General features: G+C 34.5%; 7 protein-coding genes across 14 annotated transcripts; 1 reads left to right on the top strand and 6 right to left on the bottom strand.

Annotated features, from left to right (window-relative positions):
* Window positions 1-83: 83 nt before the first annotated feature.
* Window positions 84-2,048, bottom strand: LOC106744770 (transmembrane protein 223). 2 transcript variants are annotated; one of them, XM_014619791.1, is made up of 5 exons: window positions 1,926-2,048; window positions 1,587-1,824; window positions 858-1,183; window positions 547-689; window positions 84-395 (listed from the first exon to the last, which is right to left on the bottom strand). In XM_014619791.1, exons 2-5 carry the CDS (start codon window positions 1,739-1,741, stop codon window positions 243-245), a joined length of 777 nt encoding a protein of 258 aa, XP_014475277.1. In that variant the 5' UTR covers window positions 1,742-1,824; window positions 1,926-2,048; the 3' UTR covers window positions 84-242. The 2 variants fall into 2 exon arrangements, with proteins under 2 accessions (XP_014475277.1, XP_014475278.1); XM_014619792.1 differs by having other exon boundaries at window positions 1,930-2,048.
* A 925-nt stretch (window positions 2,049-2,973) lies between these two features.
* Window positions 2,974-6,969, top strand: LOC106744785 (F-box/WD repeat-containing protein 5). Of its 2 annotated transcripts, none has more exons than XM_014619821.1 (9): window positions 2,974-3,691; window positions 4,239-4,396; window positions 4,484-4,661; window positions 4,884-5,076; window positions 5,198-5,422; window positions 5,588-5,697; window positions 5,843-6,173; window positions 6,289-6,501; window positions 6,597-6,969. In XM_014619821.1, the coding sequence occupies exons 1-9, from the start codon at window positions 3,403-3,405 to the stop codon at window positions 6,862-6,864; spliced, it is 1,965 nt and encodes a 654-aa protein (XP_014475307.1). In that variant the 5' UTR covers window positions 2,974-3,402; the 3' UTR covers window positions 6,865-6,969. The 2 variants fall into 2 exon arrangements, with proteins under 2 accessions (XP_014475307.1, XP_014475306.1); XM_014619820.1 differs by having other exon boundaries at window positions 2,975-3,691; window positions 5,522-5,697.
* A 96-nt stretch (window positions 6,970-7,065) lies between these two features.
* LOC106744778 (protein phosphatase 1 regulatory subunit 11) lies at window positions 7,066-12,328 on the bottom strand. The gene is made up of 5 exons (XM_014619808.1): window positions 11,685-12,328; window positions 8,976-9,084; window positions 8,746-8,901; window positions 8,535-8,666; window positions 7,066-8,445 (listed from the first exon to the last, which is right to left on the bottom strand). Exons 1-4 carry the CDS (start codon window positions 11,769-11,771, stop codon window positions 8,641-8,643), a joined length of 378 nt encoding a protein of 125 aa, XP_014475294.1. The 5' UTR covers window positions 11,772-12,328; the 3' UTR covers window positions 7,066-8,445; window positions 8,535-8,640.
* On the bottom strand, window positions 9,483-11,678 carry LOC106744777 (succinate--hydroxymethylglutarate CoA-transferase). Its single transcript, XM_014619806.1, has 2 exons — window positions 10,004-11,678; window positions 9,483-9,916 (listed from the first exon to the last, which is right to left on the bottom strand). The coding sequence occupies exons 1-2, from the start codon at window positions 11,081-11,083 to the stop codon at window positions 9,683-9,685; spliced, it is 1,314 nt and encodes a 437-aa protein (XP_014475292.1). The 5' UTR covers window positions 11,084-11,678; the 3' UTR covers window positions 9,483-9,682.
* Window positions 12,329-12,411: 83 nt separating the features above from the next.
* LOC106744775 (male-specific lethal 3 homolog) lies at window positions 12,412-16,367 on the bottom strand. 5 transcript variants are annotated; one of them, XM_014619802.1, is made up of 11 exons: window positions 16,346-16,367; window positions 15,926-16,039; window positions 15,575-15,643; window positions 15,103-15,212; window positions 14,821-15,004; window positions 14,157-14,339; window positions 13,672-13,985; window positions 13,357-13,569; window positions 12,955-13,151; window positions 12,771-12,855; window positions 12,412-12,663 (listed from the first exon to the last, which is right to left on the bottom strand). In XM_014619802.1, the coding sequence occupies exons 2-11, from the start codon at window positions 16,025-16,027 to the stop codon at window positions 12,555-12,557; spliced, it is 1,566 nt and encodes a 521-aa protein (XP_014475288.1). In that variant the 5' UTR covers window positions 16,028-16,039; window positions 16,346-16,367; the 3' UTR covers window positions 12,412-12,554. The 5 variants fall into 5 exon arrangements, with proteins under 5 accessions (XP_014475288.1, XP_014475287.1, XP_014475289.1 ...); XM_014619801.1 differs by lacking the exon at window positions 16,346-16,367 and adding an exon at window positions 16,118-16,319; XM_014619803.1 differs by lacking the exon at window positions 16,346-16,367 and adding an exon at window positions 16,118-16,319 and having other exon boundaries at window positions 12,955-13,148.
* A 428-nt stretch (window positions 16,368-16,795) lies between these two features.
* Window positions 16,796-20,916, bottom strand: LOC106744783. 2 transcript variants are annotated; one of them, XM_014619815.1, is made up of 5 exons: window positions 20,591-20,916; window positions 20,291-20,508; window positions 19,848-20,178; window positions 19,016-19,573; window positions 16,796-18,922 (listed from the first exon to the last, which is right to left on the bottom strand). In XM_014619815.1, exons 2-5 carry the CDS (start codon window positions 20,429-20,431, stop codon window positions 18,216-18,218), a joined length of 1,737 nt encoding a protein of 578 aa, XP_014475301.1. In that variant the 5' UTR covers window positions 20,432-20,508; window positions 20,591-20,916; the 3' UTR covers window positions 16,796-18,215. The 2 variants fall into 2 exon arrangements, with proteins under 2 accessions (XP_014475301.1, XP_014475303.1); XM_014619817.1 differs by lacking the exon at window positions 20,591-20,916 and having other exon boundaries at window positions 20,291-20,584.
* Window positions 20,917-21,305: 389 nt separating this feature from the next.
* On the bottom strand, window positions 21,306-27,322 carry LOC106744780 (phosphatidate cytidylyltransferase, photoreceptor-specific). The gene is made up of 10 exons (XM_014619810.1): window positions 26,941-27,322; window positions 26,168-26,292; window positions 25,972-26,068; window positions 25,701-25,877; window positions 25,154-25,356; window positions 24,858-25,014; window positions 24,633-24,785; window positions 24,422-24,553; window positions 24,217-24,351; window positions 21,306-24,070 (listed from the first exon to the last, which is right to left on the bottom strand). Exons 1-10 carry the CDS (start codon window positions 27,007-27,009, stop codon window positions 23,981-23,983), a joined length of 1,338 nt encoding a protein of 445 aa, XP_014475296.1. The 5' UTR covers window positions 27,010-27,322; the 3' UTR covers window positions 21,306-23,980.
* Between the last annotated feature and the right edge of the window lie 160 nt (window positions 27,323-27,482).

Below are 27,482 nucleotides of genomic sequence, written 5' to 3'. Positions count from 1 at the left end.
TAACACGTCACGGAAAGGCGGTAGATTCTCTTTGTGGTATTAATTATTTAATTAATTAATTAATTTAGTGATAATTTATTTTAAAATGTGTCAGTATATTAACGAGATCTATAATCCACAACGAACACGGTTATAAATATTTATATTTCATGTACAAAGTATAAATACATGATATTATAACTCTATAATATTTAATATCTATAATATATTATACACAACATGAACAATTGTACGTAAGAACACTACTTTCTAAACTGAGAAAATCCTAACGTATAATCAAAAAGTTCAGGATTTAGAAACGTTCCCTTCTTCTCAATCAGATAATAGAAACGTTTGTCTTTTACTTTAACTAGCATAAAAATTCCTGTAGCTGTCCTGTGCCTGAGACATTTTACCTAAAAAAAATAAAAATATCTCAAATGAGAAATATGAAAAGAGCTGCGGTGTTTTCAATTGTGCTTTTATATTATATCATTCGTAGTTTTTCTTTATATCATTTATATATAAGACTAATCTCCTAATTTTTTTATATGAATGATTTCTTACATTGCCTACAGGCACTTGTATACCATCATTTTTTTTCCATAAATGAGAGGTAGTAAGCGTAACTTTTTCACCACCTTTGTGAAGAACAATATATCTGATAGTACGACTAAATAAAGCATAAACTGCAACATACGTGAGAGGAGCTAGAAAACAAATATATTATCATAAACAGGAATATAAGGATAAAAATTATCTATTATTTAATTTTTTGAAAAAATATGCAGTAGTAAATTGCGATTACGAGATAAAAATATAAATCCCCCATGCAAAATGTAAAGGTTTATTGCAAAAAAAAATAAGTTAATTCTTACCAATAATAACTGATAAAGTGAACAAGACATGAGTTATAAGATGGTTGTATAGATGTTGCTGCAACGTTATATCAGTATAGAAAATATCCCAAAAAGATGCCCTATAGGAATAAAAAGCTATTGTCGACCACCAAACAAATTGTGCAATTGCTACAAAATGAACTTTCAATACATATCTCTGATTTTCATTCTTGTATAAGATTACATTGTTGCATACATTCGTATCTATGTCCAATTTTATCGTTTGCTGATGCCGTACTAACAAGTTTTGCGGCAATTTATTAGGTTTGAATAATCTTGTTGATTGTATTAATCCATCGGATATCCTATATTTTCAATATTATTTGGTAAAATATATATTATCAGTTAACTTCTTCATATTTCTAACTTGAAAACATACAAAATGCCTAAGGATTATTGTTATTTCTGTCAATTATAATATATTAAGTTTGTAGTTTAATATTTTTTTCATAATATAGTTAGATGACTCACATTTTCAAACGATTACAAAACTCGATTGATGTTTTAATGTTGTATATATATATTTTTTTTTTATTTTATCTTTTCATATTTATAAATACAAGCGAATAACAATATTTTACGAACATCTTGTATGTTACAACACATATCAATTTTACTAATAATCATGATTAAAATAGTATGAAAAGAAATGTTTTTTTTTTAAATATGCCGTTATATCTAAATATGTTGTAATTAATTATATTTTACCTTGCACTTCTTGTTAAGAATGTTCTAACTGTCAATGCCATAGAAAATACATTTTTGCTATGTTTGAGATATTGTTGTGATATTTTACAAATAGATCGTATATCAGTTAACAAAGGTTTCACAGGAACAAGATGCTTCAAAATTGCACTCAACATCTTATTCTTTCTGTTATAACACGAGATATTAATTAAAAACACATCCTATTAGCTAAATATTAATGTTTATTGAACATCATTCCCTGTAAATGAACAATTTTTTAATTTTCTAACGTATATACTTCTACAGTAATTCTTTCTTATTAATTCCTTATAATTAATTTTTTACAAATATTCAACTTACTAACTTAATTATAAAACAACAATAGCGGAAAACCATGTAACGTTAGTTAATAATTAGGTCACGTTGAGTTAGGTTTAAAACAGGTTAGGAATTCCTTAACGAGGAATAAGAGGTCTGTTCGTTTTCGCTGCACCGCTGAACTAATGCAATAAGTTGAAACGAGACAAGTATATGTTTTCTCACTTCAACTTATTGCACTAGTTCAGCGATGCAGCGAAAACGAACAAACCTAAGATATTGATCACGTAACTTTTTCCCTAGGGCGGAAACGTGAAATATTTTCAAATTAGAAAATTTATACTTTACACAAGTTCATGCTAAAAGAGAAGATTCATAACCCACTGTGGGATGATCATGAATCTTCTTCTCTGACGTGAGCTCGTGAAAAGTGTAAATTTTCTAATTTGAAAATATCTCTTTATATGTTTCCTAGGGGAAAAGTTACGTGTCGATATCTAGATCTGTTCTTTTTAGTTGCACTCTAACGCGTTTTCTTAGATAAAATGAAATAAGTATATATATGAATAAGGATGGTCAAAATCATCGGTGTTCCCCCACTGAAGATGGTATTATATATAGAGAAAATGATAGGGACTCTAGAAATTTTCTATTCGATAGCCAATCGGCACATCCGACAAACTCGTACGACGCATCCTCAATGAGCTAACATCGTTGTTTTTCAAACATCGATAATTTTATATATAATACCCCTATATATAAGCTTGGCGAGAAAAGGAAATAAAAAATTGCAGAGAATACAAGTCCAAATCAAAGGAACACATGTATTGATTGGTGTATATATATCCTTATGGTTCCTACACATAGAACGCCGAAACGTGGCAAAAAGTGACGCGTAGCCAATAAACTTTCAGTCCTCATGGAAAAACAGCACGTTGATTGGCTATCGCGTCGTTTCTTGGCACGCAGTAAGCGTTTCCATGTTTTGTATGGGGCCATTAGAACGGACGAATTAGATTCTAGAATTTTTCTACTCGATAGCCAATCGACACTTTCGATTTATGCGATAATCTAGGCTGTGTTCCAAAATTCACTGCCAGCGTTGAAAATCTATAGTTTACATTACGTACTATAGATTTTCAGCACTGATAGTGAATATTGGAACGCAGCCCTAATAATTTGTACATACCCATTCTTGGATTTGAACGAGTGCGTATTTTAAGAGTCCTACATTTCTTATGTAAGGTCTGTTCTTTTTTAATTGCATCACGTTACATCGCTCAGTTGCCTTCTCTAGTGTATGTGTGTGTGTGTGTGTGTATATCTAAGATTACGTCACGATCAGTGCTACTTACCTAGAAAGTCTGCAGTCACGACGTACTCGTTCGTGAAAGCTGCGCGCGATTCTAACCAATTCTAACCTCGGTCGAGTTCGTGTATCCTCGGCACGAAGGGTACTGCCAGCAGTGTCGCTGACAGGTATCAGCTGTTTCAGTAAATAAACCTCCGCATTTCGACGATGGACGGCGTCGAGAATACCTCGGACGACCGTCAGGTAGTCGACGAAAATATCAGCGAGTCGGACAACATCAGCGAATGCTTGTCGCAACAAAGTGAGAGTGACGATAATTGGTATTACATGCCCGACTCGATTCTATTGAATATCTTCCAATATTTAACGCCGAAGGAGCTAATGACCGCAGGAGAGGTGTGCAGATCGTGGCACAGGGTGTCACACGATGAATTCCTGTGGAAAGATTTATTTTACCAGACATACAAGATAGACTCGGATGTCGGCATCATGCCAGGTATGTCTTGTCATATATTCATGGCATTTTGACGTGGTTGTATTTTTACACGTTTGAAAATAACATACTAGTGCATTTACATGTGAATAAACATGATGTAAATTCATGCTGTGGTCCAGTTCTAAAAATTGTTCCGATTTCTGGGCTAAACTGCTCTATTCAGTTAAATAGATATAATTATCCTATATAAGACATATATATATATGTCTTATATAGGATAATTATATCTATTATATATATATATATGAAGACAATAGAAATGAAGACACAATAACAATAAAAAATAAAAAGTCAATAAGATTTAGATGTATGCAAGCAACAGTAGATTGAAATAAATTTTGCAATAAATAGATTGCATTGTTTCTACTTATAATTTATAATGAAATATTTGATCACAACAGATATATTTCTGATGTTCCAAAAAGGCTACTATACAGAAAAATCTGCTTTATATTTATTTATATCTATCCATATATTTGTATTGATATTTTGTCTTGTGTTTATGTTTTATTTCTCATTTGATTCAGGAATATCATTGTTCTTTTAGGGAAAACATCTTGGTTAGGAGAATTTAAACGTTTAGCATATCATACTCCATTAATAGAAACTGAAATTCTCAAGGAGCATTCACATCAAGTATTACATGTGAGCTTCTCTCATAATGGCAAAATGTTTGCAACCTGCTCAAAAGATGGATATATCTTTGTAGGTCATGTTTATCTATTAATTGTAATTATATCCTTTCACTTTGTATACAGATTGTACACACTATCATGCACACCATTGTTTCAGGTATGGCAAAGTCAGCATCCTGTTACCATAAAATACTTGCACGATATGAAGACATTTAGTTGGAAGTATACACAGTTTTCTCAATTCAATTGTACAGATACTTTACTTCTTGTGTCTGGTGTTCATTTTGGTACGCCTCATAGTACTTCAGGAGAAATAGCAGTGTTTAGAGTAGCACGTAAGTATGAGCAAGTGATTAAGTGTAAAAAATATCGATAAAAAATGAAAATATAGATAAAAAATTCGTGTGTTATAGATAAAAAGATTATACGATAAATGATAAAAAAAAAACGATAAAACCGGTGGACGATGAAAAGATATTTTAATGGTTTTAAAGGAAAACCTTTAATTCTCAATTTGCACGAATAAAGACATATACATGTTTTCTGTTTGTCCGCAGCTGGCTTTGACCTCCAATGCAGAGTAGTGAATAAGCCATATGACATATTTGGCACATGGTATAGCGAACGTTACCTTGTGAGTGGAAATCTGCATTGGTTGGCACATTTGGTCAGTACAAGTGTGCTTTGGCTCAATAAAGCAAATCAGGAATCTGCTAGTGAACATGTGCCTATTATGACGCAGCTTTTTAAGTGAAGTGAACTTTTCTCAGTCGATTGGTTTAATCTTCCTGTTATACGCATGAATAATCGCCTTCTCTCGAGTTTCTCAAGTCGAGTGTCTGTTTTCGCATAATTGTGTAATGATCCTCAGGTTCTACAATGAAAATGCTTCCTCAATCAGAGCTATTATGGTTGCAAATTGTCTAGCACCTACACCAGCCGAATCTACGGAACAACAGAACCAACCGTCATCCTCGAATATGAAGGAGGAGAAAGGAAATCCGCCGAGCCATAAGGATCTGTTGTCACCGAGCAATAGCTCTCAACAACAGCAGGAAGAGCCGGTAGTGCTACACCACGCCTCGTCGAGATTGCAGTATGAACCTTTTCTTTTTCTCTATGTATAACGAGATATATATATACACACACACGATTACATTAGTGATTAACATCGTGAAATATACATATATAATAGATATAGTACATTAGAAGGTGGATTTATGAATTGGAGAAAACTTGGTGATGGTTTTGACTATGCTAGTCCTATACAGTACAACCAGGAATACAGGCAGGTTGAGATGGAGAAGAAGGCGAATGAAAGCGACAGCGAGAGTGAGAATCCGCAGTGGGAAGAAGAAAGTGAGTCCGGAGGTAGGAAAGTCATACGGCATAATGTAAATGCGGCAGGAAATTTTATATCAACCAAATAAGTTACAATCGTTATATACAACGTGTATCGTGTATATACAGCGTGTATATGTGCAAGGTATGCGATAGAAAATACGCGGATTTACAGAATCATCGGTGACCGAGGAATGTGACACAGACGAGCTGGCGAATAACCCCGAAAAATTTCTCATTTTCACGACCGGCTCAAAGACGTATACTCCCCATAAAGTTGGCTTTAAGAGAATTAAATTGATCAGTTTCCCGAGAAGATTGGATCCAGGACCGTCGCTGCGCGAGAGAATAGCTCAGCAGAAAAGGGAGCGGGAGAGACGGAATACCGCGTCGTTGGATACTAATTGGTTGGACTACGAATCGGTGGCGGATAGATTCGACAAAGTAGACCACCTGATCGATCTTCATGGTCATATCATCGGAATGGGACTTTCACCCGATCACAGGTCGGTTAACGACGATGTCACAAGATGTTGAGTATTGTTGGCGCTGCTAAAATATATGAATGTACTTTCACTTGAGATGCATTATAATGCAGCTAATTATGCATAACGTTCTCAGATATCTCTATGTGAATACAAGGCCGTGGCCAACGGGTTATGTTATCACTAATCCGTTACAACCACCACCGATAGCTCAAGAAATTGACATACACGTGATCGACTTGGTAACGTTGAAGCAAGTCGGAACCATGCTAAGGGCACACAAGGCGTACACGCCTAATAACGAATGTTTCTTTATATTTTTGGATGTATGCAATGAATATGTAGCAAGGTAATGATCCGATTATATATGATTGATAATCGATCAGCTTATAATTCGGTACAAAATCCTATACTTTTAAAGCACCAAACAAAATCTTGTTTCAGCGGTGCGGAGGATAAGCACGGTTACCTATGGGATAGACATTACGGGGTTTGTTTAGCAAAATTCCCTCACAATGATGTTGTCAATTCCGTGGCTTTTAACCCACGCGATCCTGAAATGTTAGTTACAACCAGTGATGACTATACAGTCAAGGTATGGAGGAGTCGTGCTATGGTGAAGGCCTTAGGTTTAGATGAACACAGTTATCCCAGGGGGTTAGAAGTGCGAAAAAGACTTAGGTACCAGAAAAGCAGCTGCAACGTTGACTGACTAACAACCATCAAGTTTCCAATTTAAGTGTTTATTTGTACAAGATCCTAATGATATTCTCTTAAAAATTATTTTGCACTTAAGTTTGTTATATATATATATATATATATACACACACACACACACACACACACACACATATACATACACACATACACACACACACATATACACATGTATGTATATACATGTATATATACATACATATATACATGTATGTACATGTATACATATATATACATATATGTTTGTACAATATATATATATAATCGTCCAGAGTACTATTATTGTAAAGGCACAAATGATCGGAATATATTTTTGATTATCTGAGATTATGCAAGTGTGTGCACATACAAACTTTCGTTTCATAGTAATGTGCTACAGAATCTCACTCTAGGAGAGCATTATTTAAAAAGAATTGCTGAAAAATGTTGTTGAAAATGTGTATATCACGAAGAAATATACTGTTGTCGTGTCTATTGTTACAGTGAAGAAAGAGATCAGGAAGTACTTGACAAAAAATCTTAAAGCTGCATCAATCGCTCGAAAATGACATCTCCACATTCTAATTTCACTTTTATCGATAAAAGTATCTCTAAAAGTATCATAGAAACCAAGTGATTGGCTAAGAAGCCAGGTTTAAGGCACTTTTATCGATAAAAATAAATTCAGAATATGGACCGATATAATCATTTTTAAATGATCAGCTTAAAATTAAATACGAATATAAAATTTATATTTGTATAAACTGCATCGTAAAACAAATCCAGAAATTTTCTTCTGATAAAACTATATTTGGAATTCTCAATGAATGTGTGCAAGAATTAGACTTTGTGTAGTTATGCTCTTCTTCGTGTAAGATCTAATACTGGATTCTTTTTTATTTCTTTTCCGATTACATTTTTACGTATATTTGAAGTATTTGTAAATTTTGCTTACACTTATGCTGAATGAAGGAAACAATGAATAAATGTGAATGTTCACTATTTTCTAGCCTTTCTACGTCGTGTGTTGGTAATACTACATTTCATTTCTCTGAAACTGTAATGCAATATTTCATGACAAAATGATATAAACAATAATTTCATAAATAAAAATAACAAAAAATAAATAAAATTTGATATGTTTCTAATCTTCATTTGAGTTGAAAATAATTTAAAACTTGGTTCGGTGATTATAAAATGTATGAATAAATATTGTAATTATAATTAATGTTAATAAAGATCATAGGTTAACATTATAATATATATTTACTTATAACACATTATTGTATCTATTAATTAACAAGTGGTACATATGAACAAAATAACGTTGATTCGAGTATAAACTTAAGGAATGTGGCGATTGAATTATTTCTCAGAGAACTCGATAATGACATTAATTACATCGATAATTAAATGATATTAATTACGATATTTCTAATTATATTTATATTCAATAATTTACTATGTTCATGATGTCATGATCTATATATAATTAACAGACTGGACATTTTGTATTGGTCCGTGCGTCATCGCTGAAGCATCGCAATACAAATGCTGTATGTACTAGTGCAGAATCATATTTAAAGTGTTTGCATATCTAAAAAAAATATATGCAGCATTTCAATCGGTATCTCATAATGTTTCAGTCTTCTCTCGTATTATATCGTGCGAAATTTAAGTACCTACCTACAATTCACCATATCTCTTCTGTATGACACTGAGATGCAAGAAATAGCATAAAGAGATTTATTTCCCATTTAGGACGAAGAGTTGTCAATAAGCATGCATATATTTATGTTGAACCTGTTGCAATCGGTTCTGTAAAAAAAGAAAGAAGCATAATGTAGAACCAAAAAGACATTAACAATAACGCACTTAGTTGGTGTGAAAATCTTACCAGGATGTGATGGCACCCCTGCTTGAGTATTATCTCCAGCTTTAGGTAAGACTTTCTTGTGAGCATCTTTATGTCCATGACAATGTTCACATTCGTCGTCACTGTCCTCGGAACTACTTTCTAAGAAATTTTTTGGTTTCTCATAAATACAACAACCTGTGTAAATAAAAGCATTTAATTTTTGTCGGGTAAATTCGATAATTATAAATAAATTGCATGCACAAACTCACATTTTGATTTCTTCTTATTCAAATGTTCATTATCAACAGTTCCCTGAGTCCATTGAACCTTCTTATTTGATTTTGGTTTTCGTAGACGTAATCGTACAGTAGGTACATCCTGCAGGATGAAATTATAAAAATCTTTGTGACATGATAAAACGGTTTCCAGAAAATCGTTATCCAGATAAAGCATATTTTAAACTACTAATATATAGGGAATGTTATTAGGAGGTAGTTAAAAACATTGCAGGTTTGTAGTATTCATTAAATTGATTTAAAAATGTTAATATACCACATAGATCGGCAACATCTATTTTAATTGAAGTTACCTATCTATGTCTATTCATCAATTACGATACGAAAACGAAGAAAATTTTATATAAATATTTATTTTACTTGTTTACTTAATTATAAATCTATATCATAAATCAACATTTTTATACCTTACATTTATAAATATATACGAATATATAATACATGTAATATAAAAAATATATAATAATATAAATCGTGCGATTAATCATATGCCGTGTACTTCACATCTACCATCAGTAACCAATCTGTGAAATCTCTATAATGAAATTTCTCAGAATCTTATCATAGATAAATGTAATAATATTTACAAGTTTCTAGAACTGTTATTCCACTGTAAAATCGATATTTGTTTCCTATGTAATGGCTTGTAAAAATATATAAAAATGCATTATATTTGTCGATTATTTTGCCACAATTTTCTGTGCCATTAAATTTTCTATTTTATCGTCGGAATATTTTAATATATTTCTTAAAACTTCTTCTGTATGCTGTCCCAACACTGGTGGCGGTGATCTCACTGCATTGGTGGCGTAACTGTATGTAACAGGTGGTCCAACAAGCTTCATCTTGCCTGTGATTGGATGGTCTACTTCTTGAACTAAATGTGTATATTTAACGTGAGGATCGTCAAATACCTGGAAATTAGATGCCAAATTTAATACAATGGAAGTTTATTGTATTCTGAATAACGCGTCAAACTCAAACGGAGTTGATTAACTCACTTCTCTTATAGAATTTACCGCTCCATAAGGAAAAGTGGCACCTTCGAGTACCGCAGACCACTCCTGATTCGTCTTTTTCTCGAACGTGCCTCTAAGAATTCGAAGTAGTTCTGTTCTATGCTCAACTCGAGCTGTGTTATCCTGAAATTTCTCATCATCGGCTAGCTCTGGCAACTGCAATCTCTTCACCAAATCCACAAACTGCAAATCACTCCCCGCTCCTACTGTCATATACCCGTCTCTTGTTGGGAAAGCTTCGTACGGAACTATGCTCTCATGTTCGGATCCCAGCCTTGTCGCATCCTTGCCACCATTCAAGTAATTCGAAGCGATATTTATCAAGCTTGCGATCTGGGTCGATAGAAGATTGCACTGTATCCATTGGCCTTTGTTGGTCCTTGATCTCTGCAGTAGAGCTGCCATGATCGCTCCATGAGCATACAAGCCTGTCGCCAAATCTGTCATCGCCACACCGACCTTGCATGGCGGCCCGTCTTTTGGCCCGGTGATGTGCAGGAGGCCTCCCAAAGATGCAGCGATCACATCGTAACCGGATCTGCTTGCGTACGGCCCTTGAGATCCGTAGCCAGTTAACGAACAATATATAAGGCGCGGTGCCACCTCGGCTATATCATCGTACCCTAAGCCCATGCTGCTCAATTTGCCCGGCACATAATTCTCCACCAGGACGTCGCACTCCCGTGCTAATTCACACACAACATCCCTCCCCCTCTTCAAGTCAATACAAACACTCTTCTTGTTCCTGTTGACACTCGCGAAGTAGGTGGACTCGCGCGTCCCCTCGAAGAACGGCGGGCCCCACTTGCGGGCCTCGTCTCCGCTGCCGGGTCGCTCGATCTTTAGGATCTCCGCGCCGAGGTCTCCCAGGATCATCGTGCAGTAGGGACCGGCTACGATCCGCGTCAGATCTAGAACTCGTGTCCCGCTCAACGGCGAACGATCGTCTTCGACGACAGTAGTGCTGAACGGCCGTCGGTGCTTCCTCGGATTGTGTCCGCATATCAAGAACCTCTTGTTCGCGGTGTAGCCTCGCGAGAAAATCGTAAATATGCTCCGCATCGTCGAGATGCTCTCAAGACACGATGTTAGGAACGACAACCTTGTCGGCGCGGAAAAGTTGTCGAGATATCGCGGATATCAAGGATACTCGAACGCTCTCTGAAAGTCGCGTATCGGAGATAGCGAGTTGCAAAAATCTGATTTCGAAGCGTAATTGCACATTCGGTCTGTTGGTAAATCGTCACGGACGATATCGCCAGTGACGACTGTGTTTACACGACACATCGGCTGAAACCGATTCGGTGATATCCGGTAATATACGTTTACATGAACAGCATGATAAAACAGAGTGATAATTGTGATGATTCACGATGTTGTAACTATCGGTGTTGCATGTCGCATAAAAAATCATGTTAGAACTATAGTGGTATTAGAACTATATTGGCGCGTCACGTAACAATAGCGGTCGCGAAATCGAAGACAAATCGATTTATGCGATCCACGCTGGTCGTGCGAGCACGGACTGTGGTATTTAGTTACGGACGTAGCAAGTTGGTTCACGCCGAACTGAAACGCACTTAACGATGCGGAAACTTGTCCATCGCGCGAGAGCGTTTATCTCACGACGAGGATCTCGAAACGACGAAGGGGGCATACGTACCTGCGATCCGGAATCAGTGACGTCCGCTTCGGAAACGGTTTCCGTTTGCGTTTGCGAGGCCGCCTGTTCCGACATCCTCCTCTCCATGTGTCACAGTTTTAACGATATTCACGATATCCCGGAGCGCAAATGACACGCGACAGTATCACCGCATCAATCAAGCGCAGCAGCTAACCCGATCGCGTTGTTCCGCGTAAACCAATAATGGAGACGCCATCTTAAAAATTTTCACGCCTCTTCTCGTGTGTGTTGCGCGCGTGGTCTCGTGTGAAACGCCCGGTACGAGAATACCGGAACAACCGAACAGCCCGGAGCCAATTTTTCAAGCAATTAGCGCACGTTTACGCTGCAGTTTTTTATTTCGTAATTATGTTCCTGGATTATTGATCAGTCGTCAATCGTCGGTACTGACGTTCGCTACTTTATACGACGGAGATAATTTAGATAATGCGTTATCGACATTAAACGCGCGACCGATATGTGAAACACAAGATATGAAAAGTGCAAAGATATGCGAAGATAATTCATACAGCGCGCTAACAATTTACGGTTTTCCAAAGGGGCTAATGTCTATTGAAAAATAACGGAAATCACGTTTGAGCTCGGAGAATCTTTAGATCCTTGGAAATATATGTCAAAGGTGTAAACTGTAAACGAAAGAAACTGGCATTAGTTATTTTTCTTATGTAAGATGCAGATGTAAAGAAACACAATGAATACGCATTAATATATCAAAAATGGTTAATTTCTTATATCGATCTTGAATTCACAGAATTCTCTTACTGTATATCACAAAAAATATATATTATGTTGTTTATCATTCTGTTGAAAGGAAATCATGGTCAATTATATAAATGTTGTTGAATATCGTTAATTATTAATTTGCGATGTACTATTTATCTGCATTGACGTTAAACTTCGGTCTTCCATTTGCATGTAGAATTGCTCCCCAAACCATTCTCTATGCATTTCTAAATAGCTGTAAACATACCAATTAAAAATATATAAATAATAATAATAATAAAGTAAATAACAATATATTACGTTACAGGCGCTTTTGTCATTTTACTAGAATTTATTACATACCTGAGAAACATATCTAAATATTTTAAAAGTACTTTTAATTTTTTGCTTGTTATATCTGTGGACTGTAACAGTTCAGGTAACTTCACTAGAATTAAGAGAAATGTTGAAATATTTTATCAATCAGAAGCATTTATAATTTGTGTGCGACGTATATGTTAAAGAAAATGAAAGATATATAACTTACCAAATAACCTAGTTAAATGTACAGCACCGTAATAAGTAGACGGACCTGATACGGTCCCGCTATTTGAAGTTTCAGGCATTAATCTCCATTTATTCGACTGTTGAAGTAAAGCATTCACCTGACCAGAGGTAACAGGCGGCATTCTTAGTGTTACACCTCGTGGGCTAGAACAACGGGAACTTGTACTTGCTATGCTACTAAAACAAAACAATCATAAATTATAACTAGTTTCAAACGTAAGGAAATCGTGTAAAAAAAAAACAAAGCTGGCGTCAATCGATATTACGTTCCCGATATAGGAAATATTGTCAAACGAGAATTCCGATATGTGCTCGTTAAAAGTAAGCATTCAGCCTGTAGAATTTCTACAGTATACGTTTGTGAAACAACGGTAAACGTTACCTCGACAAATTGCCACCATCCTGTTTTCCTTCGTCGTAAGATCTTAGTTGCCGGCTCTCGTCGACTGAACTTACTCGACATGATCGCAACTTTCGCTTGGAATTGTTCAATGACTTGGCTGTATTGTCTATTTCTGTATCATGCTCTTGAAACGGCGGTAGATGAGCATATTCTGTATCTTCAAATTCTTCTTTCCCAAGTATTTCAGAGTTCCTTTAAAAAGCAGAAATATTCTCCCTTCAATTCAACGAACGAATCCTATCGACGAGATCTTTATTGCAAATTTTTATACTTGATAAAAGAATATATACTTACTCGGGTGACTCGTCTTTTACAACCATTGCCGATAACGATACGTTATTACATAATAAAGAAGCTTTTAGGGAAGTATACTGTTCTCTCTCTTGCCTATATAGAAGGAGATGAGGTAACGTAAAATCGAAATATATACGTAAACCGTCCGCAGCCTCTCGGCATATATTTACATCATTGACTGCCTTCTCTATTGTATTATATGTTTTATTTCTTTGAGGTTTCTCCGGAATATTCGTCAATTGTGTCGTAGTAAAGTGTTGCACCCAAGATTCCAAGATATTTACCACGGTAGGTTGTGCAGGAAGAACGACAAGCTGAAATGCATGATCTTTCTTTAATTTCGCTCAGATATAAGAATTAAAAAGGTAAAACTCAAGCAACTTTCTATGGTAGTTTTATATATATTTCTCTCTATAAATATACCTCACAATAATACATATTAGATTGTTCTTAGAGTTAAAAGTAATTTAATTGACAAAAGTCACCTTGTTCTTGTTAATTATTAGATCATGATCCTGCTCTAAAAGTCGTTTCAACGTGGGACCTATGTCAAGATCAATTGATTTCATACTGGCCCCAGATTGACTACCACCGCCACTGTCTTCATCATCACTGGTCTCACCTATGTAATCAGAACTACTCTCGGTATCCTCTTCTGTATTTACCTCCTGCATTGATATATTTTTCATTTAAGTATTACTACATTATGAAAAAACTAGATTAAACTTTCGGATAAAGTTTCGGATAAATAAATATCCATATATTTACTAATTTGCCAAACAATTTTTACTGTAGCTCGTGTGAAATTGGCTTAGTCACTAGGCTTAGGACATTAGTCCAATCTCGAATATACAGTTAATATTGTCAATTATAATTTGTGTAAGTCTATATATGTTCCTGATATTAGCGTTTACTAAGTGCTGGTTTATGCTGAACATAGTTCATGTTACAATTGTTTTACTTTCCATCGCTTTCGTTCATTTAACATTCGGCAATGAAATCAGCATGTTCAGTACGAACGACTACACGATGTTACAACATACTTTTTACCCAGATTTTAATTACCACTTATTATTATTGCATATATTTCTTTTATATATATATATATATATATATATGTATGTATATTACAAGAAAAATAAAATTTACCTCTGTGTCATAATCAGCGTGTTGTCCTGAACTGCCATCTTCTGAAGACCCAGTGGTAGCCGACGTAGCTCGGCTACCACCGCTTCTTGCTCTACGGCGGGGTTCCTGGTGTTCAGCTTCAATTAAGCGTTCCGACATTTTATGACTTCGCTTCTTACGTTCACGGCGATACAAGTATGCACCCCTATTATTATATTCAAATAAATGATATAATAGCAATTTATAATTGATTAATTATACAAGTTCTTTATAACGTTATGCCAACTTTTTAAGAATACATACAGTTGTAGCTGCGCTTTTTGTGCTAAATCTCGCTGAAGTTGGCGATTCTCTTCTGTGTCTTTGAGTACATATTCTTCTGTCACACAGCGGTCCCAAGATGAATTCCAACCCTTATATGATAATACGATAAAATATATATATTTGCTTCAACATATTACACTTACCAAATTTTGATACAACTCATATACAAGGTATTCAATAAATCTTGGTACAATTTACGAGGAGGTGATTTCTTGTAAAACACAAAAAAATAAAAAAATAAAACAGACTGACCTTTTAATTTATCGGTCAAACAGATGCGTAGGTTATTTTTGTATACAAAATTATTTTCCTCGAAAATTATGCAACCAATTAAGAAAATTTATATTTCTTACTTGTTCTTTCATGAGAAATCACCTTCTTGTCAGTTGTAGTATGATTTACTGGACTCCTTGTATAGCTAAGTGGCTTCGATTAAATTCTCGCAACTCACTTGAAAATGTATAAGGTATTCCACAGCTTTCCTACCTCTTTGGTCTTTATTTACAATAACATCAAGTACCTAAAAATAATTTTATAATTATCTACTTTATATATATAATATAAACTCTTTTAACATTCAATTTATTTACGAAAACTTTTATAATATATAATATAAATTTGTTCTTTGACTTTAGAAATCATCTTGAGACTCCATAATTATAAATTATTTTACACTGTCCTTTCTCCATATTTTTATAAAAAGAATGATATGTTTTCATCAGGATTTGTAAGATCCAATTGTATTTTATAAACTATATTGTTATAAAATTATATTTAACCTGAGATGTATGAATTAAGTTACCTTAGAATCGTACAAAACTTTTGCCTTTGTGGGATCTGGTTCGTAGCACAATACTTTTTCTCCATCGCAAAACTTGAATTTTGGACCTCGCGTTGACACCATTTTAAATATTTACTGGAATACAAGGTATATAAATATTTATTTACCAATTACCATTACAAATTGAGGTGACTAAATATTTAAAGTACTAACATGGTCGCGATGAGTCAAGTCAAAAATAAGCGACATGAATATTTAGCGCACATTTAGTACATGTGTTAGAGTCTACATTAATCCTAAATCACTGTATCTCTTAATCTTACAAAATATTCTAACAGCTCGATATTTAATATATCGTTTAAATTTTTTTATTATTTATCTTATAAGGGACAATTTCAACAACCCGGTGTGAAAATTAAGAATGGTTGTATGTAAACTAACCTAACCTAATCCGGTCCATTGCCAAACCATAGACTAAAAAATCATAGTTGGAACCTTATCAGAAGTTACAAGCTTTGAAGTTGTAAGATTGAAAAGTACTAGAAATAGACTAGAGACCTTTATATCAGTGTACGAATATAGTGAACTATCACTAGAAGTGTTTGTTCTTAATTAATATATGGAAATACATAGTCAAGGCCGAGGAAGTCCAGATTCTAATTAAATATTCTAAAATATTATAAATACCTTCAACGGCATTAACAAAATATATGTGGAAAGAAAGTGGCAAAAGCGACATTTTACCAAGTGAACTTAAATTATTCTACTACAGATACAACTCTTATATGCGAACTATTGTACATACATGTTGTGTATATATATATATATATGTATGTATATATATATATTCACAAATACAGGTAAATTTATTTATTCACGTTACTTCAAATTAAAGTTTTTTTATTTTGTACAAGATAAAGTCGAGAGTAATTTTACAATATTTCTTACATTTCTTTTGCACGCTACTGTCATTAGTTACTATAATAATTTTGTTTCAGTACTACACGAACGCATATGTGTTTCGACGTGTTCTGTAAACGTTCGACTTTATCAGGTTTAATATAATATATATTCCAAGTGAGAGGCCTAAGCACTTGAAAAAAGTCAACGCAGCTATGACTATTTTAACATTCAAAGGTTTGATCATCAAATTTTCCTATCAGCATTATTGGACCTTCGTCAAATGTTCCTTCAAATTCATAACTACATAAAATATCGATACTTTCAATTCGCTAGTATGTATGCATTTGGTATAGCAACTAAAATAATTATATATATATATATAATTATTTTTCAATCGCAATAGCCTTCTTATAGAGTCAACCAATAGTTTTTCGATAATTTACCGAATAATCGGTCAGTAACTTAATCGGTAAGACCTAATTCAAAGCTCGTCGAATTAAGATAATACTTTTACATGACTAGAATGAGATTTTCATTAACTATTTTAAACTCATAATACTGCGATATTGTATACGTGTAGAAAATACACATATTTAAGTAATTTTTAAGTAATATTTGCACTTAATGTAATTAGGTAATATTTTTAAGTATAATATTTAAGTAATATTTGCACTTGTTGCGGGAAATTTAAATTTCTCAAAAAATGAATAGGCATTGCAAGAAGCTTCAAATGTTTAGGCGAAAATGCGAATCCTTCTACACAATGTTTTTAAACTTATGAAAAACATATCTGCTTATAAACAAGTATATTCTGAACGAACACTACTAAACACACTTTACTTGTTTATAAATAAATATGTTCTGAACAAACGTGAATTTTCCTTGCACTCTATATTTGGATGATATAATATGCACGATAAGTATATACAACTTGATTCAAGGCACCATTTAGAGTATAACCAGAAAACATAATTTTTTTTTTATAATTAATAGTGAAATAGTTTGCTGGTATGAATCCTTTTGCAAGTACGATATAATCTTGGCTACCGAATGCACCACATCGAATTTTAGAAGTCACTGGCTGCCTTCAGAAGATTTGTAACAATGGTTGAAAAACTAGCTTTTTGAAAAATAGATTAGACTGATAAATTTAAACGTATGTATCAATCACAGGCAAATATTTAACGGTTTTAGAACTATTGTTTTCTGTACACAGCCGCTGATCAGTGTAGTAAAAAAAGAAAAAAAAAATACAAATAAAACCAGAAGAGATTAGAATGATTCTATTTGTATGTGTGGGATAAATCTGATCTCGATGTGTAAAGATATCACTTTAAATGAATTAACAAAATGCAAGCGCAATCGTGTCGTTAAACGTGAGGCATAAGTGAAAACCGTTTGATCAAGTTTAAACGTTTCCGTGTAACAAATTAGACAACACGGAATCCATCTTGATAACTTGTACTTTCGATGTCAAGCCTTTCGTTGAGTCTACGTCATACGAGGACCAGTAGCTTATCAATTCGGGAAATTCATCGTTGTCGATATACTTAACGGCGATGGAACTGAACTGTTTCCGCGAATTTAGATCCGGCTGACAGTTAGGACCATGGCACAATTGCGTGATATCACTTTGACTAGCATTAATAGCTTGTACATCCGTGTAATTCACGAAGACTATCAAGACCCTTTCTACAAGTCCCTGCTCCATAACGGACGCTTTTTCCACATGATTGGATGAAGGGTCCATCCATTGCCAGAACTTAATGACAAACCCGGAAGTGTAAGGTTTATCTGAAGTCACCAAGAACGCCGGCTTCGATGCGAACGCGTTCGAACTCACGTGATCCCAAATGGTGATCGGTTCGCTCGTCAACTTTTGCAAAGTTAAATTAACGTTAGCTCGGCAAAGTTGCCCCGGACATACCCCTTCGTTCTCTATAGTCAAATGGTGATAAGGCGTAGGCTTCCAAACATATTCTTCGTCGGATACTTTAACTATCTCGAAAAGCCGTGGCGATGCCGCTGTCAATCTGATTGAGAGTTTTTTATGCACTTGCGATGTTTTCGTGACACCGTGGAGTAAACCTTTTAGGGACATGAATTTCATCGAATCTGCAACAAATGAATATTTTTCATCAATCAACCGAGACACACAGGTAAAATCACGAAGAGGAACTAAAATGAAGCAGCATTTGTGACACATACGCTTTGCGTTGTCATCGTAACAGCTGTAGGATATGCTGCCGTTAGAGACAAGATTATATATATCGATAGAGGTGCAGTTATTGACTAAATAACGTCCCAGCAATTGGCCAGTCTTGCCTGATAAAAGAACGAGAGATGACACATTAGCATTATCCACCGATACACTCAACAAGTCTTCGATATCGTCCGCATCAATGTCTGGTAGGATGACTGGCAATTTGGGAAATGTATGAGTTGATGAGCTCCAATGAATCGTCCCAGCGATCGGTTCTATGCTAACAAGTAGGCCTTGTTCACCAGCAACAATACAATCAGGCTTCCCAGATCGATCTATGTCGATACTGGTACAATCTATGATGATGGGTAATCTTTTTAATGGAACCAGCCATAACGGCAATCCGCTACTCCCTTGCATTGACATGACTCCTCCTCCTTCTGGCGGTACTTGTCTTTGATGTATCCTCCCATCCTTTGTATCGTTCCTTTTTTGTTCGCCACGAAGAAGAAATATCAGATTGTATGGGAATCCAGGTACTATGGTAATAGGCCCTTGTATTTCTGTTTAAAATGAGAAATTATCAGCAGGAACACAATGTATACTGTATCTTGTTACTTTAGATTTTCTACATTTACTTGTTCTGTCAGGAGAATATTATTATCACATGTAACTTATAATAATGTTATATTATTATATTATTATCACTTGTAATTTATAATAATAACTCATGTAATTCTCAACATGTGATTTATAATAATAACATTATCACATGTGATTTATAATAATGTTATATTATGATATTATTATCACATGTAATTTATAATAACAACTCACCTACACCTTGCAAAGTCTTATCCCAGGATATCGAAGATTGTGGCTCGATAACAGGCGGACAGACCATTGAACTGTCGCAAGGTAATACATACAAAAAGATGACTATCGTAACAATGCATAGTAATATTGACGCGAACAAGCAAAAGCGCCTGATCGGTGACATATCTTTCCTTTTCCAAAAATCATTTTGTTCATTTCCTTCGATCACCATTATCGGTATATCATCCCTGTAATATTTGATTGTGCTTTGTCTATTTCTCGCGCTGTTTCCCAGATTTCTCGTCTCGTCCAATGGATAAAACACACCGTTCTCATGATTTGAATGCAATTCCTGAAGTGAAAACAGATCGGATTGAGAAAGCAAGTAGATAGGTAACAGTGATATGTTCTTGATAAGTTTTACAGCATATTTTCGCAATAATTGCTGTTTGCTAATATCTCACCGCTATTGTTGTACTATTGTCGGCCTTGTAGGCAACATCGTTGGGTTGAGTCAAACGTTCCTCCTCGTCCTCTGTGTCGGTGTTGCTTATACTCTGTGGTAGAGGCGCGTAACCTTTGCCGCTGTGATGTTCGGCCGACATTATTCAAGCGTGGCATCGAACGATTATCCACTGTTCCTGCGACGCAGCTACTGCTTCTTTCTTCTTTTCCAGTGTAACTACATCATAATTATTGTTATGATAACGCCATCGTCACACGCGAACGCGATCGAAGAAGAAACGAGTTGCGACACTACTCACGCTATTGCTCTCCTATTGTAAGGCCATGTTCAAAAAATCGATAGATCGTTACATGAGAGTCGTATGTCCGTACATCAGGCGTCATAAATGTTTGATACGTGAAGTCACTGTTCTGTAGGCGATGGGTATTTTTACACACGCACTTCGTTTGCAAAAAGATCGCAACAGCTATTTGCGAAAATCATTGAATTGTCACCACGATTGTCTTTTACTTCGAAATTCACCGAAAAAAAATAAAAGTGTAACTTTTTTCGCTACGGCGACACTGTGGGGTGTACATACCTAACGTCAGATATAATTGGAGATTTACTTTTGTGTGTTCTTTTTAGCTGAACTGGCTGCACTGGTCAAGAAATTTACACACATTGAAGCGTACGAAAACTCACGCTTCGGTTGCGTATTTCTCGTACTAGTGCAGCTCAGCTAAAAAGAACAAACCAATTGTATCCGAAATAGCCAATAGGAACATTTGCTTTCTACTGGTCTCAGCTAGCGCTATTTCGCATAAATTCGTTCGGACGTTTATGCCGCGCGATATTTAAAAAGAGCTGCACATCGTATAAAACTTATCGAAATGTGGGATAATTTAATTTTTGATAAATTCGATATATGAACAGACGAAATAATATGATATTGTTCGCGGAATAAGAGAAAGCAATAGAAATTAGAATAAAATATTCACGCAAATGTGTTAATTTTTCAAGTATCTTTTATTTCTTTATCACTACATAAATATATATCATCATATATTAAAACTTAAGTGTCACTTTGAAAGTCCAAAATTTTATGTATTTTGTAACACATTTCCCCACATAACTTCCATCTATACATATATATATATATTTTTTTAATTCTCTCTATATATTTTAAATAAATATATACGTATATATTTAATCCATTCATCTTGGGTAATATTATTTCTCTGATTATCTAATAACCATTAAGTTTTCACTGTAGAGATGTCATAAGCGTTCAAAGACGAGAAGAATCTATAAACTCATTTTGTTTATAATTAGGTACAATACATCTTCCTTTCCACGCGACGTACCGCGCGCGTACATGCGTACACTAGGATCTCAATATAACATCACGAAATAGGAAGCAGAGAAATATGATATTCGCATGTAGGGATAAAAAAACAATAAGGCGTGAAAACCAAAATGACAAGAGAAAAGGATGGCAAGATAGAAGCACATTCTTACACATTTATTGAATTGGTTCCATCGAAACCTAAAAGCTATATGCTCCAAAGCCAATATTCTCAAGCCAAGAATTATATTAAGATCCGAGTGTACTCTAGCAGTGTACGAAACGTACTTATATAGTTTGTATTAATCTAATCACAGAAAGTTACGTTTATAATTGTGCCACACCAATTCAGTGCATACGAGACGATTTATGTAAGAATATTTCTTTAACAAGCACGATTGGCACAATTATGGGTAGTATCGTAATCGATTTCGAGTACAATGAAATAATGAACAAAAACTTGACAAAAAAAAAATTCATCCTCAGGATCATTTCTTCAACCAACATCCATTTGGCTGTCCTCATTTACCGTACGACATGGCAAAGCAGATGATCATGTGGTAACTTGACCTTACTTTTACAAATTATATAGCTGCAGGATATCATTTGCCACATTAATACAAATACAACAGACAAATTCACTTCTATTCATTAATTTCGCCATTTAATTTCGCAGCTGCCGGAAATGCCAATTAATAGATGGAGAATTGATTTTGTCTGAATAGTCAATTTTGTCATCCCTAGTTGCTTTTATATGCTCGCTATTATATGCGTAAATGAAAGGTCGCGTTAACACAATATTTCGAGAAGTTTAGCATTATGTATAATATAACATAAGTACTACGATTACAATAATAAAGACTAAATGGTATATGCTAAGTGAAACATATCCACGCAACGATTTATAAATTCCAAGCAGCAATGCATTCTTACATAACTGACAGGATGTTTTCTACTGAATGAATAAAGATACTCCGATACGCTTACACTTACGGTGGGACAGTTTCGGGATTTTCATGTAAACGCGTTTAAAACATTTGGTACTGCCTTAGCGAATATTTTTTTAGGTACGTGCACACCGCTAATAATGCGGTAATGATAATAAAAATGATAACAATTACGCGAGACAAACATAAGAAAAAACTAATATAAATAATTTCATTCCGTCGTAATTTAAATGTCGACTTATCTTTCTTTTGCTGTATTCAACAGTCAGATAAGTATGCGAATTCGATATCTAAGAGGAAGGAAAAAGTATAATGCTAAACTCCTAAGTAGAACCGTTTCCCCACAACACCAACGATAATACTTACAACATATAAATCATGTTAGTAAGGTATTTTTCCCCTTACGCGTAGCTAATTTTAATAAAAAAAGAACGCATTTAGCAAAAGATTAAATCAGACTCTTATATGTTCGACTCAGAATTGTCAGTGTTTTCGCGTCAATTCTAAAGATTAATTCTAAGTAAGAAAACAAATAATATGAGTTTATATACAAGTGAGACTCGGTTTTATCGAATTTTAAATGCACAATTACAAATAAAACCTGTACTACATATGAGATCTTCATATTTAACGTGAAGATATGTTCTTGAACAGAGAATACTTTAACACCTAATTTTATTTAACGTCTAATCTAAAATTATAAGTAGATATTTTAGGAGCTGGAGGCTTTTCGTAAACGTTGCTATGCATAACACAAAACCTTTATAATGTATGATTCTTTGGCTCAGGTTTTAGATAAAAATATTAATTGTTTCCAACAATACTATAGTTTAATATAAACTATTGTTTGACAAAAATTTAACTACCTAATGTGGAATGCAAGAAAAATAGTTAATGCCATATGATAGATCTATCCAACTGACTGTTCTTAGGCCAGAGTTAATCACAGAAGTAGCTATGTTACAATTTAAATTTGTCCCATCATTCCACAATTCGTGCATCACAGTTCTGTCAGTGCGTGAACAAACAAGTTCTTTGTATGAATACGAATTTCATAGAGAACAGAGCAGAGATAGCTCAACTCTTGATATTAAAATGCATCTTCATTTATAATGATAAAAAAAAAGGGAGACAACAGGAAAATTATACATACATATTCTTATCTCTGGCCATATTGATTTCAATTAGACAGGCCTACCACATTATGATATGACCTTACCTTATCTAATTAAAAATAAATTTCATTGTCATAGTTTAACAAAATATGATTATTTGATACTGATTGCATTGCCATCTGCATGTAATGTTTTCTTAAATATTAGAAAAGATAACAATCTTTTCTAATATTTTCTAATAGATAAAAATAATCCCTGCAGGAGAAGTTTGCCACTCTAAGTACATTTAACTTAGAATATTAATAAGCATTTAGCATACCCCTATTCTGCAATGAATCTCTTAATGAGAGGAAAAGTTGTACCTGCTGTTCCGGCTTCAGACTGTAAACCTAAATTGAAAGACATATATGTGTATGCTTTAAAGAAATTGAATCGCTTTTTTCTTACTTAATTAACATACAATGTAAGAGATATATTAATATTAAATATTTGTATTATAAATTAAACGATTTTTCATTCTACTTGAATACTTTACCTGCTGTAACAGTTTCTGAGGTGACGCGGTATGAATAAATGAGGTAATATAAACATTCACAAATGTTGCCATCAGATACTGACAGTCGAATCTATCCATGATTCCACCGTGACCAGGGATTACGTCACCAAAGTCCTGTATAAAGTCATAAAACTCAGTAACTGTTTTCTAGATTTTAAATATAACTAGTTTCATATTATATTACTTTGATCTTGAAGGCTCGCTTAAATCCGCTCGCAAAGAACCCTCCAAATGGTCCGATTACGGAACTGAATAGCGACAGCGACAACGAATGCAGAATGAACGGATATATCGTTAAACTAGGTTTTCCGTTAAACTGTGTAGAAAAGAAAAACAACAATTGAATATCTATACATCACATGATTCGATAATATTTTATTTGCAAAATAGGCTACCATCTTTGATATCACTTGAAAACTCTTTGGTAACGTATATTCTTGTGGTTGAAACAAACTGGATGGCTCGCAATCCATAGTCATTCTCCCTAAAGCTTCGCTGTACTCAATAGGACAAACGAAGTAGCGGTATTGACACATGACATATGACATCTAAAAGACAATATCAACATAATCTTACTTTCATTCGCTACAGAGAACACATTGTAGAAAACACATTATTACCAGTAATCCAAATATAACGGTCGAAATACCACCACCAATAAAGCCCTCCCAAGTCTTTTTTGGGGATAATTTGATCAATGGTGTTCTTCCAAAGAAGAAGCCAAACATATATGCCATCACATCATTTATCACGATCATACTCACAGGGACGATGAACCTAAAGATAATTAACATAATTAGTAAAGTAAGTATGTTTGTGTACATTTAGACAATTTATTAAAATATTTATTATAGTAATGATTCTGGTAAATATATATATATATATACATACATATATGTACATATAATATACATACCATATTAATCCTTCAAAGATATTTTTGATAATGAGATAGCTCTGTGTCACAACAAGAAGTAATGCAACATGTGTCCAAGCAAATAGAGAGAACTGCTTCATATAGTACTTTTTTACGAGTGAAAGTACGAACCATACAAAACCAACAATGTAAAGACAGAATGAAATAAATCGATGATACGTTACAAGTATACGCAGGTATCCCTAAAGACAATAAAAATTGTAATTTTTATGTATATTATTCTGTTGTTACAAGCATATGTATAATGTTAGTCTTATTATTTTTCGCTCAATTTCTGTGTTAAGTAACCTTTATAAAGAAGCCCCATAAAGTGATGAAGCCATAATAAGAGTACTGAGATAAAGCTTGTCAAGGCTTTGCTACTGACTTATGTTAACATTTATGATATATGCAGAAGTATTTTACAAATGAATTTTAAAAAATTGTATAATAAACAAAGATTTATAATTATATGTATATTGGCATTTTTTGTAAATAACATATTGCATACAACCCAAATAAGAAACCCAGTAGAAGTAACACTTACTGTTTGATTAATCACTACAGCAAAATAGTCCATTAAATTTTCTCCGTAAAAAAAGTAATTGGAGGTTATTAAAAAATACCATGATAAAGATCTGAACCATGGTAAACCGTGAATTCTATATACAGCATATCCGATATTAATGATTTCTTCGAAACATTTCACTTGTACCACCAATGTCTACAAAAATAAATATAGTTTTTAATAGAAAGAATTTATTGAAGAAACATTCACATTGTATGCATTCCTCAATTAGCATAAGCACTTGACTTACTGTAACCATCAATGCTAGTGGGCCTCCATAAATGATAAGACAAAACCCAGCTATCATAAACCAAGTGAAAATGGTTCTAATTATCCAATTTCGCCAGCTACAAAAAACAGTATTAAAAGATAGTTAAATATGTATTTATGTCTGATTAAAAAACAGCTGTATAATCAAATAAAAAAATATCATGTATCCGTATTACCGATCTGGAAGACCGGAGAGAGCAGAACTTAAAATATGCGGAGTATGATCAGTTCCCTGAGGTAAAGTCTTTGTTAATTCCTCTACCTCCAATTTTGCATCATCTTCAGACTCCACATCCTCTTTCTGAGAAGAAATTCCAAGCGATATTATTTTGAGATAAAAGTTATGAATACAAATATTGTGTTTACATATTCATGAAATAATAGAAAAAGTAATCGAAATTATACATTAGAATACATTAGAATTATATCTCCTTATAGCTCATTAAATGACTATTCAATATTAAATATTACATAAAGATCCTGAGTGATAATTAAACCGCAAATACGACGATAATTAAACCGGACAAACCACACAAGGAAGACTCATTAATATTCTCTATTAAAAAAACATTAAGTAATCCGCTTGATTTGGGTGAGGGAAAGAGGGACGAAGAAGCGCACACGACGGGAAGCATTTTAATTCAATTGTGCTTTGTTTGTCACGCATATTCATATCACAGATATATACTTATATATATATATGTATGTATGTTTATACGTAGAGCCACTACAAAGCCATCACAGAAATAGTATAGGCATATGCTTTGGTATTGGTAGCTGTCAAAATACCTATCAACAAATAAACCCACCATGCCAACGGTGCAGATCGATAGCCGCGGCGAGAATCGGTGTGCGAAATTCAGTCAAAGATTATTCTCATCCGCAAAAAAAGAGAGAGACAATCCCGCTTGTAGCGCGTGCAAACGAACAGTGAAAATTCTTTGCCTACCTGATCGTCGCTTAAGTCTCGTGATCCTGCCGACGCATCGCCGACCGTTCGCTTGCGTATCTCCGACATCCCTTGTTTTTACGTTATACGTTGACAATTACGTATTTGTGACTATCCACCGCGACCGATGCACTCGAATGATATTAATTGCGCGTCTAACGCCGATTCACAGGATTCGATCGCGCGTTCACATATTTGTGGCGTTCAAGGAATGCGGGAGCGGCGGACGTGATACACACATAACGAACACCGCGCAAGGCAGATGATGATAGGCAGGTTAAGCAGCGATAAATGGTCACACTCGTTGACAATCGGCCGTACTCGGTATGCCTCGGTTAATCAATGATGATAGCGCAGTTCCTAAATTAGCCGCCGGTAACCCGCGACTTCGTCGCCGCTGAGGAATCTACTTCGAATTGGTTCTGGAAGCCACCTGTGGCGAAAGTTTGAAGTTCCTCACCGTGTTTCTCGCAATGCAGAGCTGCCAACGTAACAGACGTAAAAACCCGTGTTACGGATTAGGATTGAGATTAGATTGAAAT

Source organism: Dinoponera quadriceps, unplaced genomic scaffold (genome assembly GCF_001313825.1).
Source record: "Dinoponera quadriceps isolate SergipeBrazil2010 unplaced genomic scaffold, ASM131382v1 scaffold1471, whole genome shotgun sequence".
In the NCBI taxonomy this organism is placed as follows: Eukaryota; Metazoa; Arthropoda; class Insecta; order Hymenoptera; family Formicidae; genus Dinoponera; species Dinoponera quadriceps.
Note: the sequence above shows the minus strand (reverse complement) of the source record. Positions and strands in the feature narration are given on the sequence as shown.